The 16,532-nt window shown below is 43.7% G+C and overlaps 1 protein-coding gene across 2 annotated transcripts in view; it reads right to left on the bottom strand.

The window, feature by feature from the left end:
* Nucleotides 1–16,532, bottom strand: part of VPS8 (VPS8 subunit of CORVET complex) — an 84,709-nt gene that overhangs the window by 29,746 nt on the left and 38,431 nt on the right. For both annotated transcript variants that reach the window (XM_040613712.1, XM_040613713.1), the window contains 9 exons: nt 14,596–14,715; nt 13,934–14,005; nt 11,200–11,319; nt 9,925–9,981; nt 9,435–9,517; nt 7,972–8,056; nt 6,873–6,971; nt 3,230–3,319; nt 2,720–2,766 (listed from right to left, as the gene is read on the bottom strand). In XM_040613712.1, the coding sequence (XP_040469646.1) occupies nt 2,720–2,766; nt 3,230–3,319; nt 6,873–6,971; nt 7,972–8,056; nt 9,435–9,517; nt 9,925–9,981; nt 11,200–11,319; nt 13,934–14,005; nt 14,596–14,715 (773 nt within the window). The remainder of the gene's footprint in view (nt 1–2,719; nt 2,767–3,229; nt 3,320–6,872; nt 6,972–7,971; nt 8,057–9,434; nt 9,518–9,924; nt 9,982–11,199; nt 11,320–13,933; nt 14,006–14,595; nt 14,716–16,532) is intronic.

A 16,532-nucleotide genomic window follows, 5' to 3' on the forward strand; every position in this document is an offset into this window, starting at 1 on the left:
CTTAACCATTTCACTGAAGAAACAGAGAAGAGAGAACAGAAAGAAAGCTGGATTTTGATAATGTTAAAAACGAAGGAACAATCTTGAGACTTGCAGGTCCCGCTCAGCTCTGTGCGATTATGTTCTTCTTCAGTATAACATGCCAAACACCTCCCCTGCCATACTCGACACGCTCTTTCTTAGAAGGATGAGATAATCACTGGTTTCTCACAAAGCCTGGCACAAGCGACCCTTGCGCGTGTCACAGTAATCAGTGAGAAGAGCCATCGTAACAGAATCTAAAAGTTTAGGTATCTGTTAATATAGTTATAGACCCAGCGCACTGTTTTGCTCAATAACTTAACATTGCTGGTATAATACACAAACACACACTGTAAAAAGGCATGCTTCACTGTGTGGGCTTTTTTAGAGGAAAAAAAACCTGAAGACTTTAAAATGGAAATGTAGCAAAGGCTGTGATTAATGAGCTGAGCAATACACACTACATTCTCCATTTTCTGCGGCTGCTTGTAAGATACAAACATATGACATTTGGTTTTAATTTCCCCAGGCAATTTCTGTTAACCCTGTTTCCTCCCTCCCCCCTTCCTCCTCCTTTAAAATAAATCTCTAGCTAAATTAAATGGGCCAAATTAATCCCTAATGCAATTCCACCAACTAGGATATTTATACTAGCATGATGAATCCTGTCCCCATATGATCAAGCAACGATTCGTATTTGAGACATTAAAAGCTCATTTACTGCTCTAAGGGTCTTTATTTTAGTAAGAATTTTGCTTGAAAAGCATACAAACATTTAGATTGATGGAAAAGAGATGTTTTCAGCAGAACCTAATCACTATTTTATGTATAGATATACTGCAAAGTGTAGGTATACCTGCAGATTAGGTCTTACACAGCAAGATTTCTCTCTCCTTCCTGCCTCTCTCAGGATACAGTTCAGCTCATTTTAATAGGTCTTAGAAGCAGACAGCCTCATAGCACTGAAAACAGACCACAGGGCCTTGGGTGTTATGTAAAAAAAAAAAAAAAACCACAGAAAAAGCCCCTTCATCAATCTAGGATCTGCACAGAACTTCTTACTGCCAACAAGAGTTCAGTAACAACAGGTTAAACCTTGGCCTTCCAGACCTTCTGCTTTATGGTCACTCACTGCCACACGTGAATCCAGAGTACTTAGTGTTTTGTTCATTTTTCTGTATAACTGTCCCACTTCTCGTTTGCTTATTGAGGATTCTGGCAACTACAGTCCAGCCAGCATGTGCTTTATCTCCAGTACTCGGGATGCTGAACATCTTACTGCAGTGCAGAGAACTAGTGGACGTTGGAACGCAGAGGGAAAAGGAACATTCATAACCTTTCCCAGGACACACAAGGCACAACGAGACAAGCCGCATGGCCCAGCGCACCCTGCGGACACCAGCCCCGGAGGGAAAAGCAGAGATCGTTCAAAGGATCAGATACAGAAAGTTGCTTCCTATTGCTGGTTGGAACACGTCAGGTGCTGCTTTTGATTAGAAGATAACTACAGAAGAAATGGTTGCATTTAGCTCTAATTATGGTAGAGTTAAATTAGATATGTTTATTACTCAGAGATTATGGAAGCCGCTCTATGCATAAGATTAAAATCCAGGTTAATTACTGCCTTCACTGGGTCTCACTTGCTGCAAGTGATATCACAGCATAAATAAGGTCCTACTTAATACCCAGCTGGGTAACATTTCTGCTTAACTATTCAACTATTATTTTTAATTATTCATTTATTAACTAAATCATATAATTTATCTCCTATAAAACCCAACCAAGATATTTTCTTGGCAAAATTTCTGGGTTTATTTTGACTTAAGAAAACAGTAGGTGTGGAAGTTAACGCTTTCCATGCAAACATGGCTGTAAACCTCAGGAAATAACAAAGCATTTTCCCTTAACTGACAATCTAACAAAATCCAAAAAGTTAATAATTCTAGCCTCCAAAGCATGCTTTTTATTCCACCTCAACAGGAGCTGAAACACTGACACTTTTTCCTACTCCTCTTCCTCCTCAGCACAATTAATTTGTAGCTAATTGACAGAACAAGATCTGTCCTTCAATTGCATTAACTTGAAGCAATTGGAGCTGTGCATATGCAAATATATATAAAAAATAAATTAATAAAAGCAAGGTCTTGTAGCACTCAAAATCGATTCAACAGGAAGAGAACACTCAGTGCTGAAATACTGAAACAGGAGCAGATGGAGCAAGCAAGTGGTTAAAGAGAAGTTTGCAGTGAAATATGGCAGCAATTCTGAAATAAAATAGAAATGAAAAATACCAATAGACCGAAATGCTTTTCTATTTATGTTAAGCTTGGGCACCTTGGACAAAGTAATCAGACTGGTGGGCTGAGGACAGTTTCAGGCACAGGGTAACCATTTCGCAGCTTTCTCGAAGCGGTCGGTACAACAATGCCCGAAGTCTCACCAGCTGCAGGGAGCGTCACACCGCACGTGGTGGAACTCACACCACCACCCAGTTCAGAAGCCAGCAAGGGCTCTGCTGAAGGGTACTCCCCACCACACTTATTTCTGGACTATCCTTCTCAAATTTTGGCAGTTTGAAGAGCAAGACACCTTTTCCAAGCCCTAATCTTGGCCTCAGGTTGTCTATTAATACCAAGGAATTTATTTTAACCCATTTTTTCAAGCTGTAGTTTGTAAATGGCCCGATTTTCTTACATACCTCGGATCAAGGAGACTCCTCAGAAACTGGAAGAGTAAGAACTGGTCCTGTACAACAGGAGAAGATAGAGTATTACTCTTTCAAATAACATGTTATAAACCAGCGATTCCTCAACTATATCCACTGAAGAAAATACCGGTCACAGCTCGCGCCTGCTGAAGAAGGTGCTTTAGGCACTTGCCTTGCGTAAATACTCAGAGGATATGTTTGCTGGCAACAGCCCTGCCTGATCTGTGAGTGCAAGCCATACAGAACTCCAAACTAAAAACTGCATTACCACCAAGTGATGCGACCAAGCAACTTGGAGATCGTACATTTTCATGGCCAGAACGCTACAAACAGACCAAACAACAGAAATGAGCAAATTCCTGCAGCTGAGTAGCTATCAAGATAGTTTTCTTCTATTTATGACACAGCAACAACTTACTGTTATTCTTAGCAATCAATTCCTACAAGAATGGCAATCCCACTGTAAAGGAGCACCAGCATCAATTAAGTTTGACACTTTACCTGGAGGTTTGTAATGATGCTCTCAATCTGCTCGCTGAAGTGAATGGCTACCAAGTCGGCTGCTTTACATGGACTCAGCAGCAGCAACTCCTTTGGAGAGAGAAACACAACAAAATAATTACTTTTCATTTCACAGGCAATACAATTATGCAGTATCACCAAGTCCATTCATGTTGTAACCGCATCTTTGCCTAGATGAAAGCTGTAAAATAATGTAAATAATGAATACCATCGTACAAAAAGTGATTTTGAGAAAAATTATTAGGAGGAAGTGTAGTTTGTAAAAAAGTATTTTTGAAAGTCAATGATTTTGTTACACAATAGGCCTTGTAAGAATACAAAACTCTTTACACCAACAAGACCGCTTCTCAGTCTTAAGGCAGGAAATTATTCACCAGGTTTTCTGACAACTGCCTTTTACCCCCTGCCAACAAGACATTCCTAGTGCCAACTAGGAGCCAGCAGTAGAGAGGAAACAAAGCCCTCAACTGACCCTAGGGAATTTCTCAATCAAATGGGAATGGTCTTTTAACTGGCTTGAACAGAATGGAACGACAGGTTTAAAAGCAGGTTTCCTGTAACTAATACCTATCCAGATGTGAAAAAACCCTAAAAAAAATATTTATTGTAATAAAAGGAAAAAAAATAATCTTTTGGATGCCTGTGGGTTTGCCTCCTGTCAAGCTTGATTTGAGAGGCTTCATATCATACAAGTCTACACAACCCAGAACATGAGGTTTTTGCTTTAATGCTTCCAAATAAATGAGAAGCAACTGCTTCAAACCAATATTGGGTACTTGGGAACCCTTCCCAAAAGCCCCTGCTAAGCAGGAGAAAACATTGCTTTACTAAACAAAAACAACTGTTATAGTGGGAAAGAAAGAAAAAAATCATAAACATACATCTGGAAGAAAAAAAAAATACATCTGAAAAAGTTACTCAGTCTTAGCCTAGTCTCTGGAGAGATGTAGGTGGCACTGGCTGAATTTGGTGCCTGCAACAGACCAGGACAAAGGCAAGGAAGGAAACAACAAGGAAGAGCACGACTGCCTCCCACGATCATTAAAGAAGAGCTATCATAGAAGATGCATTTTGTGAGGTTTCCAAAGCAAAACTTGCCTGCCATACTGGATATGTAAAGCAACTCTGTGGTGCTTGACCCCACAGATTTATTGTGTGGGCCACAGCTGTTAGTTGCTTCCCCAGCATTCAGGAGCACAACCCCTGCATCCCACAAGGCCAGGCAATCCAACGGACCCAGATGATCTTAGCCACAGCGGTGCAGAGGAATGCAGAAGGGATGTAGTGCGACTGCCTTCATTTGTTTCTCTCTCTGAACAAAGCCTCCCTGGTCTGCAGGGCTGCTGGATCGGACCGCCTGGCTGGAAGGGGCTGGCCCAGCCTCCCTGTAACTGGCTGCAGCTCTTGAATCAGTGTGATCCTCACAGTCAAAAGGTTTTGGGCTTGGGTTTTCATTCTCTCCCAGGTACAAACAATTTGCAAACATGGTACTCCTTCGGCAGACAGCCCCGGAGGAGACAGTACTTACACAAGGCGTGTCAGTCTGAGGACAGAAAGTGACCATCACAAGCAGCATTTTGACTGAAGAGAAGCCTTAGGTTTTATTTTCAAGATGAACATCAAGAAACAACAGCTATGTAGGATGACAGAGAAAATAAGGTATGGCACTGATTACAAACCCACTTTCTGTCAGATGATCACCAAGAAAGCCTCTGTAGACAGTGCTAGTTTCAACTGAAGAGGCTGGTCTGCTATTTTCATACCTCAGCAGATGAAAGGACAGTTCTTCAAAGAACCCGAAATCACAGCATCACCCTGGTAAAGTGTAATTTACCACTAAGTTTTCTGAATGTCCGAGAGCAGGATTAATGCAATGGAAAAGAACAAAAGCCCATAGCAGCCAATAAGCTGCTAAACCACATGAAACTGTATGTACTCTATTCAGCAGTCCTGGAAAACAGAAGATGCCGAAAGGGAAGAGGAAGTTCATCTCAGTGAGAGCACCCGAGAGCGGCAACCTACAGAACCCGTGAGCTGCCCAGGAGCTTTGTGGAGGAAGCTGCAAAAAGCAACTGGCTGTTGGCTATGAGACTGACTGAACAGTGCAAGAAACCCTGTTTTTAAGGATGGCCATGGACAAGTTGAGAGGAATATTTTCTGTTGTTTACCAACTCCAGAAAAGTATGCAGCTCTGACAAGTGGGCACTGCACATTTCTGACACTGCACAGTAATCAAGAAGTGGTTCCAGAGCGAGGAAACAAAACCAGACAACTCAATATGAAAAGCTGGCAGACTTAGCCTATGACAAGCCTATCAAAACCAGTACACAACACAATGAGAAACATTAGGAAGGGCAACCCGGGACTTTTCTAATTTGTCCTGAGATACCCAAACATGCAATAGCAATTGTCAAGGCCTCAGGCTGAAGAGACCCAGCAAGCAGACCTAGCTGTAATTTAATAAAGACACAAAATAAGGCTTACAGCAGGAGGCTGACTCACTCATAACGCCAATTTGGGCTGTATATACCACCACAAGCAAAGGGATGCAGTAGAAGAACTCAGCAGACAAGGAAGCAGCACAGCAGACAGCAGTTTGCTCAACTTAGGACAGCACAGTGGAACCACGGCTGCTCTGCTAAGGCAGTAATGAGCCAGGCCTGCTCAGCCGCAGCACCACCGCCACCACCAATTCCCTGAAAGTGCATCTGGAGAGTGGGTGTGAGCTCAGCAAGCTGCGTGTCATACAGCTGGATTCCAGCATTTCTTTGTTTATCATCTTCCGATTCATTTTCCCTCTTGGTCCGTTTTCTCATTAGTCACGCATTACTTGCAGCTGCTGGCAGATGCTAAAAGTATTCTGTATCTTTCAGAAGTACGCAGTAATTGTTTGCCTGCCTCACCAGATGCAGAATTCTGTGGCTCTTTTCTGCTAGGTAGTCTGGGCAAGTGCATGACTGCTTGTTTCATAGACAGAGTTTCCTGGCTTATCTCCAGATCACACTGGAGGGGACTGACACCACCTTACAGGATAGTATGGATTCCCCGTGTCTACTGACTGGACAATTATTTCAGACACATCTCCATCCCCTGAAGCAAAGAGACTGAAGAGATGGGAAAAAGTTATTAGCTAGTGAAGTCTAGCAACAGTCTGCGTCTCACAGTAGAAGTCATGACCCCATCTTTCCCCCGGTTAGAAGTGCCAGGGTACCAACGCTGAATGCTGCTGTCACTGGAAGATGAGGAATTTGATACCGCCAACTGTGAGGTCAGTGATGTCAACGTCCTGACCTTGCTGCTGCTGCACACTCATGAGATGAAAGACTTGCTAATGGATCCCTTCCCTGCTACACAGCACACACTCAGCATCAGTCATCTTATCAGGGGACCTGATAAGGTTCCATTATCCAAAGAGCAATACTTGCACCCAGGAAACCAAGGAAGCCAGCCTGAATCTAAAAGATGCGCTTATATTAATGAGACTACTAAGCCTTAAAAAGCCAGCGCTTTTCTAAACAGTTGCGATTCAACATTGCGACACTTCTGCTTACAGAACAGCACTAGGCAGATCCAACGGGAGTTACCGGTAGCTGAGGTACCACGGCTTTAGGATGCACTGTACCTCTATATGTTCCAAAGCTTTCTGCCACACCAACTGCTTTTCTTCAGCACTGTAGCCAGGCATGGACAGGATGTTGTGAATATAGTTGAAAACTTCTTCCTGTAAGGCATAAAACCACAGATGGTATAGCATGTTCTGCAGCGCCACTAACAGCATTAGATTTTGGTAAGGGAGAGCATTTCAAACAGTCTTAGGACGACCTCAGGGCTAGTCCTCTCTCAGCAAGTCAGGGTAAGTTATGTGCAGGCCAGATTATATGTCTCTAAATAGCTCCTGAAGAAAAGCCAGGGGAAAAAAAAAAAAAAAAAGCGCCATGTGGAACAGAATTGATGCTAAACGCGTTAAGCACTGAGGTCAGCGAAAATTGTTCTTCCACTGTTAGAAACATCCCCCTCCTGCTCACAGGGTGAAAGGACAGGACATCACTCCAGCTAGGAGCACAGGCAGAGAAAAGAACACTCTGCCAGAGGGGAGGTCAGTTTTCCCAGGATAATCCTGCATTCCTCTTTAACATTAGCCTCTCCCCCAGGTTCTCCTGCACTGTCTTCAGCTCACGTGCTCTCCTGTACTGTATGTTTTTACCATCTCTCTCTCACTCTCTTCTGACTCCGTCATCCAACACAACTTTCAGCACGGTGGTTTCATAAGGAGCTGGTGAGCTCACGTTTGCCAGACTCCCCTCTCAACTTCTGCTGGTGGTAGGGAAAAGAATACCTCACAAACTGGGGCAGACACGCAACTTTTGCACATGCAGAAGGTAATTGCAAAGAGATAGTAGGGGCAGAGAGACTTTTTCCAGGGGGGTGGCAGAAACAAGGAAGTACCACAGTTTGCAACATCTGCAATAAATCCTACCTCTCCCTCAGGTTTTATGTATTAGCATTATTTAAATTTAAAAAGAAATTAAAACTCTGAAGCTTTAAAGAAATCAACTCCTCTCTACCAGGACAATTCCTCTCTAACACACAAACACAAAAAGCCTTGACTGTAAGAAAACTCAACTGCAAAAGAAGGATACTTTTTAAGATAAAGTACAACAGAAAGGCAGGGCTGCTGTGCCCACAAAGAAAAAAAGGCCAGGAGCACTAGATGTACTCACCTTTCTCACTGGATCATGCAGGTAACAGCCAATTATTTTGTCATAGCGAAGCTCTCGTTCATATATGAATTCGCATATCTGATAGCTAAAATGAAAAATATATTAGGAAAAACACACTCATCTGAGCCAGCAGAACAGAGGTAGGCAGCTCAAATCCAGCACAGTTTGTCAGCACTCAAAAGAAAACAGCATGTTTTACAAAAAGCATTTGGAACTATCTTCCATTAAGGTTCTCAGCACACAGACTGGGTGGCTCCAGTTTACATGTGCCATTCAGCATCAGCCACAGCCCAGCCGGTCTATCACCCTCCTCTTTCCGGGAACTTATCATACAGAACAGAGAAAATTGGAGTTACTAAGGCGAGAGGCAGGGGGCAGAGGACAAAAATCCTTAAAGAAATAAGGTTTCACAGGTTCTGCTGTTCATAGATCATCCTCATTCCTATAACACACTTGGCTCTAAGCTAGGCCAATCTGCAACACTAATTTGAAGAAACACACTGAACATGACTCAAGGTGTTACGACAAAGCTTCCTACCTTCACATTTTAATAAAATATCTTAAATATTTCGAGACTTTAGATAAAAACAGATGCAACTGAGGCAAAACAAATTAAAAGTCTGCTAAATAACATCACACTACAGTCTTTTAGCTCAGATGGATGCAGCTGAGCTGGTAGTTCTGGCTGTCAAACTCTCTTAAGCAAGGAGGAAAAAAAATGCATGTCTTGAATCTGAAAAATTTGGTTCAGTATCTGCTTCTAGGAGGCAGAGGAAAATGGGCATGGCATACCCCACCACTGCACTTCTGTTTTCTCTGGTCCTTTGCAGTATGGTGGATTAATTCACAGAACAACCAAATTCAAGGCTTGGATGAAGATGCCCTCCCCTTGGCCGGCTCTGTTCAGGCATGACAGACTCTTTCTAGAAGCATAAAGCTTGTAAAGGAGATTGTGGAAATTTTTAGCCTTTGTAGACACTGTGTTTGTCTCTCCTACTCAATTCTAAAATGAGTACAACGGGGGTGGCTCCAGACCCCTTCGTGCTTTTAAAACCACCTGTGGGTCTCACCCCAACGAGTCATCTCCATCTGTCAGCAGCAGAGCATTCAAATATACAACTATACCTTTGAACAAAGCCTGGGCTCTAGGATAGGAAGTGCCAAAATTCATCAAGCCCCACGGGGTTTCACGCTGAAGGGTTTCCACAGCTTTACCCCCTCTTATCTTAACAATGCTTTCTGGAAGAACACCCAGTAGAGATAAGACAGAAAGACTAGGACTAAATATGAACATATTAAATGAAGCACATGTGAATGCATAGGGAAAATAATCCCAAACACAGCTGCAAAGTAGGAACAGGAAACGTAGAGGAGAAAAGCTTTGGAGGAGATTTAAAGGCAGTATTTAAACTTCATGCACAAGATCTAAAGGCAGTGTTGATATATCATAGGCAGCAACTTACAATTCAGCTTTTTCTGCCATTTGGATAAGGCGGCTCTCTTCAAACTGTACTATCCCTCCCGCCTGCAGCAATTCTAAAAGGACCTGCAGATATTGAAGACCCGTTATTTATATTGCAGTAGCAGTGTCATTAAAAGTACAGTGCCCCTGGTCCGTTAAATTTAGTATTAACACAGGGCTTATTGCACAAGTTTTTAATTGATTGTCCACTAACTAGGAAGGTCATTGCTTACCCAGGACTTTTTCTGCCTCGGTTCTTACTGCTGTCAAACCTCTCCCACAGGCGATGCTGGGGTAGATCCCCCTTCACTCCTGCTCAGTGAAGTACAGCACCGCCCAATTCTTCCCTGCTGGCCACCACTCCTGCGCTAGGTGTCTGCTCTGGCACATGACCTTCAGCCAACACCCATTCCCAACGAGGCTGAACTCCGCTCTACAGTCTGGTCATACCTGGTGCTTAAAGAAATGTTCCCTTGAAGGTTATTTATTACCTGTTGCCTCTCCGAATGGCGGGAGTCATCATCTGGACTGCACAGAAATTCAAGCACCTGTGCATGGATGTAGAAGTTAGCATGAGTCAGGTCTGCCGAGCAAGGCCGTTAGCACAAACCTAACAAGCAGGCCGTGAGCAACAACAGCAGCAACCGCAACTCAGAACGCAACGGTGCTACCTGAGTGTACTAGTCATCTGCGAGGTACTCTCTCCTTGGTCCCATAACTAAGGACACTTAAGAATTCTGGTGTAACCAAAAACTGCTGAAAGACTGCAGGGAGGGAAACCCATGACTCTGCACCAGGATCTAGAATCAAACTTTGGGGAAACCAGGAAATACAGAACTCGGGGGACCCCATGGCCCTGCCTTGGGCTATACACCAAATAGATGGAACCACTACACTGACCCTCTTGACTTCTCTCCTAGACAGTGCCATCTCTCCCAGAAAAACAGGAAATAATTTTTATTAATGATTAATTTCATAATTAATGAAATTTAATATATCTGTAATTAAACTGTTGAAAACAAATCCATTTCGCCTCCACAGAGTTTCTTTGGTCTTAAATCATGACAAGGGACTGTATTTTGTAACTCGTTTTTTTATGGGTGTTCATATATCCCTATGATCATCAAAGCACAACTGCTGCAGCCATTGAAGCGGTGGCCTCTGTCACAGGAATTTCTGGGGCTTAGGCTGGGATACGAGCTTAACCTGTGCAAGCTTCAGGCATGCATTGGTGCGTATCAGCCTACTTCAAACAGCAGAGAAGGATAGCAACCACACGAACTAGAAATTACCAACTACGTATCCGTGCTCTATAAGCTCGCCAATATCATTTTAGTTGGCACCCCTTATCTCCTTACTTTGGCATCTTCATTGTGCGTAACAAGTGACAACAGAGCCGCCAAAATGCTCATGAGGGTTTAAAGATAAACAGCTTGGCTCCTGCCATTATGGGCCTTTGCTTTCTCTCTCCTGACATGCTATTGACCACAGGAATCTGCCATTCCAAGGGGAAGAGCAGAGGCTGTTCCATCTCCTAGGACCAAACCCTATTTCTCACACGGCTCCAGCAGGCAAGTTGACATACGGAGCTTACTGTGCTTCTGTGGTCTCTCCTACTCGGCTGCTATGAAAGCACAGCAAAGTCCCAGCAAGATGCTACCTGCTTTATACTGCACCAGTACTGCCAGAATTGCTTCAGCCTACAGCACTAGCCATGCTTTCTTTAGTGCTGCTATTTTTTCTGCCTCTCGCAAGGGAATACTTGCCTGGTCAAAAAGCGTCCTGTTCACAAACAGCGTGTTGTTGGGCTTGGCAAGCTGACGGGCAAGGAAGGTAAAGAGACAGCCAACCTGTGATGGGGTGAAGTCAGAATTCTCTACCATGACCTAAGAAGTGTTAGAGAGAAAAGGGAAAAATAAAAGTACAGGTGAGTGCTTCTGCAGCTGCCTTTGGGAAAGCAGTCAGGACACTGCAACAAGAAATCCCTGTACAACCATCAATATCCCCTCCTACCCTAGACATCTGCACAATCTCCTGGTGTTAGTCCACCCTGAAGGTCAAAAGATGACCACCTTCCATAGCATTTAACTCTGCCACCTGAAGACACAGATGGTGGATGTGTCCTTGATAAATCACCTCTGTCCTAAAGCTGAAGAAGCTCAACCTCTCTGCCATATACTCAAGTGTTCTTGCATATCCCTGATTTTCAGGTGTGAAGGGGCTCCAATCCCTTGTTTGTCTCTGTAGCCTGTGCTGATCACCGGACAGGTAACAGAGCTTCTGAGCAGGGAAACGTCACATGAGGAAAAAAGATAAGATTAGTAATTATAGGAGAAAAACCCCCGTACATCTGACTTCAAGTCCCAGGTACTCACCACTTCAATTATGGTATGCAGAAGAACTGATTTAATGACTATGAAACAACAGTTTGGGGAAAAGTTTCTTTCCCCGCATTGAATTAGCTGTTAGTCTACGAATATTTCGAGAAACTTGTGGCTGTGCTGACTTGATTTGAAATAACAGAAAAATGGACTATCACTAGAATAAGTAAGAATCACTTCAAAAGGGATTTGAAATCCGAAAAGTGCTTCTCACCTGTCTGGCACATAAAAACAGGATGTGATGTGTCCTGACTTGGTGTCTCATGCTTCTAAAAGAACCCTAAGCACTCAGGGAAAGTGAGATGCCCGTTTGGAGAGTCCCCCTCTAAAAGCAGTGGGTTTAGTTGGGTGGAAATCCATCACCTGAACAAATCTTTCAGCTGACATCTAAGAATTGCTCTAGCAAAACCTAGACATGGAGCGTCTCAGAGTTTATAACCTCATTCAGTCTAAGCCTGGGAGATACAATTGATTTCTTAAAGTGACCTGGAGTTCCAGCCCCCCGTGAGATAGCTGTCTTACACAAGTGGAGACAGACAGGTAAGGCATATTAAGGAATCAAGTAGAGCTCTGCTTGAAACATCAGCTAATGCTATCTTCATTTTCTGTTTAAAAAGGCTATTTCACACAGAAGAATATACAGGTGTTAGATAACAGCATCAAAAATATAGGTCACTGAAACAATAGTAGCGTTTTACTCATTTTGACTTTGTTTTTCACAAACTAGGTCCTTGTCAGTCCATGAAAATATTGCACCTCTGAAAGAGCAACCTTACAGAGCCTGCAGGCCAACCACATGGACTTTCTAAAAGACAATATATTTGGCAAAGTTTAGATCAGCATTAGCAGAATGTCTGTGTTGACCATACTATTTTAAAAGTGCAGCTATTTCCTAAGTGGTTTTTTTTGCCGATGACACATTTAAATAAAAAGTTCTAAGATTTTTTATTATTATTATTTTTATCCAAAAGGAGAGCAGATTCCAGACCAAAGGAGTGACAGTTCTCATAACACTGAATCGTTTGCCTGCAGATGCTTTTAATCCTGCAGCCCTTTTCACAATTACCCTCCTTTTCCCCTCCAAGAGCAGGGTTGAATTCTGTTGCCGTGGACATTTGCTACGTGGCCAGCGGCACAGAGCAGGGCTGTAAACAGCGTGCTCCAGCCTATGCCATGCCACAGGGACATCCCCCAGCACCTCCAGAACACAGTTGCAGTGTGCCACCTCCTGCTGGCAGCAGCTAAAGACACAAACCGGCATGGTCTAACCCAGCACAGGGCTAACACCCTTACAGCAACGTCCTGCTCAAGCAGGCTCACACAAGCTCCCCCACCACTGCATTATCTCAGCCCCTCCGACACAGACTACTGCAGCAGCACTGTCACCCAATTCACTCAGGGGTGCCCTTGCTCTCATCTACCGGTGATGACAGTGACAGGGAAGCGCTACTTATGATATGTTTATACATAAACAGCTTCCAAGTGGAGCTACTCATTATTAATGCTGACAATTTTGAAGGGGAAAGCAGACAGCATTTGGCAGTGATAGCTTTTAATGAGAACATTCATTGTTAAGGAACACAGTCTGCAGATGACAAGTGATTTCTAGAGCACCGGGCTGATAACTCACAATTCCTCTTCTCTCCCATTTACTAAAGATAGGCCTGTCATTCCGGGTATGTTACATCCCAAACACAGCATTTACAGATACAGGGAGCAGTGTTTTATCGGAAGAGCATTGGCACCCTGCCAGACACAGGATTCCTGGGACCTTTTTTTTCCTGCTCAGAAAGAATCAGGGAGTGGAATCAATGAGAAACAGATTTAAAAAAAGCTTAACAGTGCAGCAAGGAGAAATTTGACAAAGTACCACCCAGGTGAAATCACAGGCAGGAAAGGAGATATCTCTGTCCCCATATATCATGTGCATGAAGCGCCACTTACAAATATCCAACTGGCAACCTTGGCTGAGGTGAATCCACGCTCCAGCTCACCACCTGCTCAGAGGTGGCATCCAGGGCAAGACTGGAAACACCTCATCCAAATTACAGGCTTTTCTGCACAGTATTGTATATAATCAGGCAGATGTAAACGGAGGTTAATTTTTAAGCACACTCACTTTCAGAAGTATGTCCACAATTCTCTGTTGATATTCCACAGCTTGCTTGTCATTCTTAAAGTCTTCAAAAGTCTGCGTGAGGCAAAACACTGACACCTTGGAAGAACGCTCTCCACTGCCAACCCCAGAAATACAAGCAAACACAAAGCAGCAGCCACATCACAAAGTTGACAATGCTTTTAAGCCCATTCTGAGCATATCACCTAAGCAGCAGGTTCCAAAACACAATTCGCTCTTTTTTAACTACCAAAATGGTTCTTATATATTCAGGTAGAAGTAACAGGTCCAAACACACAGAGGAAATTTAAAACATTTAGAAAGGAAATATGGAAAGAAAGAAAGATGAATCATGACACAGGAGAAAGATGTAGGTACTAAAATTCCCTTTACAAATACATTAGTCTTGCTTTACATGTGTTACCAGAGTCTTCACTGCATATGTCATGTTCATCAATTTATATTTAAGGACATAAAAGACTATTATGATATCCTCTGATATTTTACAGAACACACATCAAATGTGTTCTGCATCAAGCCAGTAACTGCTGGTTTAGCTAAAGCATGAACTTTTTAATAGGAATATTACAGATCATGCAACATGACATAGATGATGAAAGAACTGGCACTGCGCTTTTCTTTGGAGAAGATCAGCAATTTCTTACCAGAGCAAGAACGTTAAGGAATTCCCGAGTGTCAAAGTGCAGTAAGGTACGAACATAAGGGTAGACCTCTTCATCCACAGATCCCTCAGTTGAATGCAGCCGGATGAGAAACTCAAAGACCTGCAATGAAAATTCAAACAAACAAGCAATTTCCTATTGATTTCAGGTAACTGATAGTATGAGCACATGGGAAAGCAGCATCATTACCTGCTTTGCGCTTAAGCTTTAAAGCACCTCAGGACTCCATCAGTGTTCTTAATTGAATGCTCTCTGCTGCTTGTTAGTAGGAAAAAAAATTCTCCTTTGTTAGACTCGCCAACCAATTTAAGATCAATCAAAGTTTAAGATCAAGCAAAAATTAAGGCTTACGCTGGCAGACCAAAGCATGTGAAATTAGGTAACTCCCTCCTCTTCCTGGCAGCTATCCTGAAAAGCTGTGCAACTCCTCCTTACCCAGGGCACAGCTCCTCTCCTTGTCAGTAGTTCCCTTGGGAAGAGCCAGTCAATCTGCCCTCTCATTTTGAGGCACAAAGCTTTTGGCGCTGCAATAGGCACTATTCAGTTCTCTGTTCTCTCCACTGACTTTCTAGTTCCTGAAGTTTGAGCATGTCTTTCAAAACGAAGGCAACTCCCTTTACTGAACCACTGACAGAGGTGTCTAGATCCCCCCAGGAAACAAACAGGGCAGCAACAGCTCCAGTTTTCTCTAACACACTCACAACAGATCTGGCTACCAGCAGAAAGAGAGCAGGCTGCTGCAGACTGGCTAGCACTCGTGAGCGTGTGTTAAGATACACAGTGGGATCCCATGGAGAACTGAGAGGTAATACGCTCCCCCAGCCATCCTCAGGAAGTGCCACCTTCTCTTGTTTACTCCTGTTCTGAGTTAACTTTCCTGTCACCACAGCGGCCATGAATCCAGGAGGAGTTAGCAGCTTGACTTTCAGACCCACAGCCTTCCCTGTTGGCCTCTTTAAACCCGATACCCACCTGCCAGCTAGGAACTCTTCAAACAAAGCCAAAAAACCTCCAGACTGCAGCTAGACAGGCGTCAAGTACCCAGACAGAAGGGAGTTAAGCCAAGCTCTCAGGAACACCATCAGAGCTCGTAACAAGGAGAGGCTGATGGCTCCTCCACAGAGCTACTGCTGCTGGTTGGGCTATCGCTTCCCTTTGGAGCCCGAGCCACAGCCTGCTGCTGTGCCAGCTCTGGAGTGTGCAGGGGGCAACTTGGTAAGGACCACGGGAGGGGGCAACAGCCCAGTGCTTGAGCCAGCAAAGCAGAGCAGTCTGGTTTGCACACCCTGGAGGGAAAGGGTTTGCAGTAACCCAGAGCTACCACATACATGGAGCTACAAGCTCTGGATTAGAAAAAAGAAGAAAAAAAAAAAGAAAAAAAGCAAGAAAAGCACCCACCCCACCATGCATGTCTCATCATACTTTTGCCATAAGTTCACTGGGATTTAACTAGTGAAATCAAGAACATGCTCACACCTGTCCCGAAGAAATACATAAGGCACATGCAATAGTACTTGCTGCCTTGAAACAGCTGCAATCGGACAATCCAGACCGAACAGGCTTTTTCTCCTGATGTGAAAGCTGCTGTTGCAGACTCAGGACACTGATAAATCCAGGGAGCCAAAGAAGGTCCACTGAACAGCTTGGCGAAGAGCAACACGAAGAGATGGAGCTCAAGAACCACAGCTTGTCCCAGAGGAGGACAGCAGTGTAAGCCTGCACTGCCACAGGATAATAGCAGCACACAGAAACCTTAGGGCATCAGCCACTGTTCCTAAAGTGACCCAGGAAGACAATTTGGATGTCAGGTTACAGTGTCAGCCTGTGCTCAGCCCACAGGGTGTAAAACAAGACGCTTCAGAGCCTACAAACATCGATATAGGCTTTTCTGAAGCAGCTAAGATCCTGCCTTATATAAG

The sequence above is a fragment of the Falco naumanni genome, chromosome 13, assembly GCF_017639655.2.
Source record: "Falco naumanni isolate bFalNau1 chromosome 13, bFalNau1.pat, whole genome shotgun sequence".
Lineage (NCBI taxonomy): Eukaryota > Metazoa > Chordata > Aves > Falconiformes > Falconidae > Falco > Falco naumanni.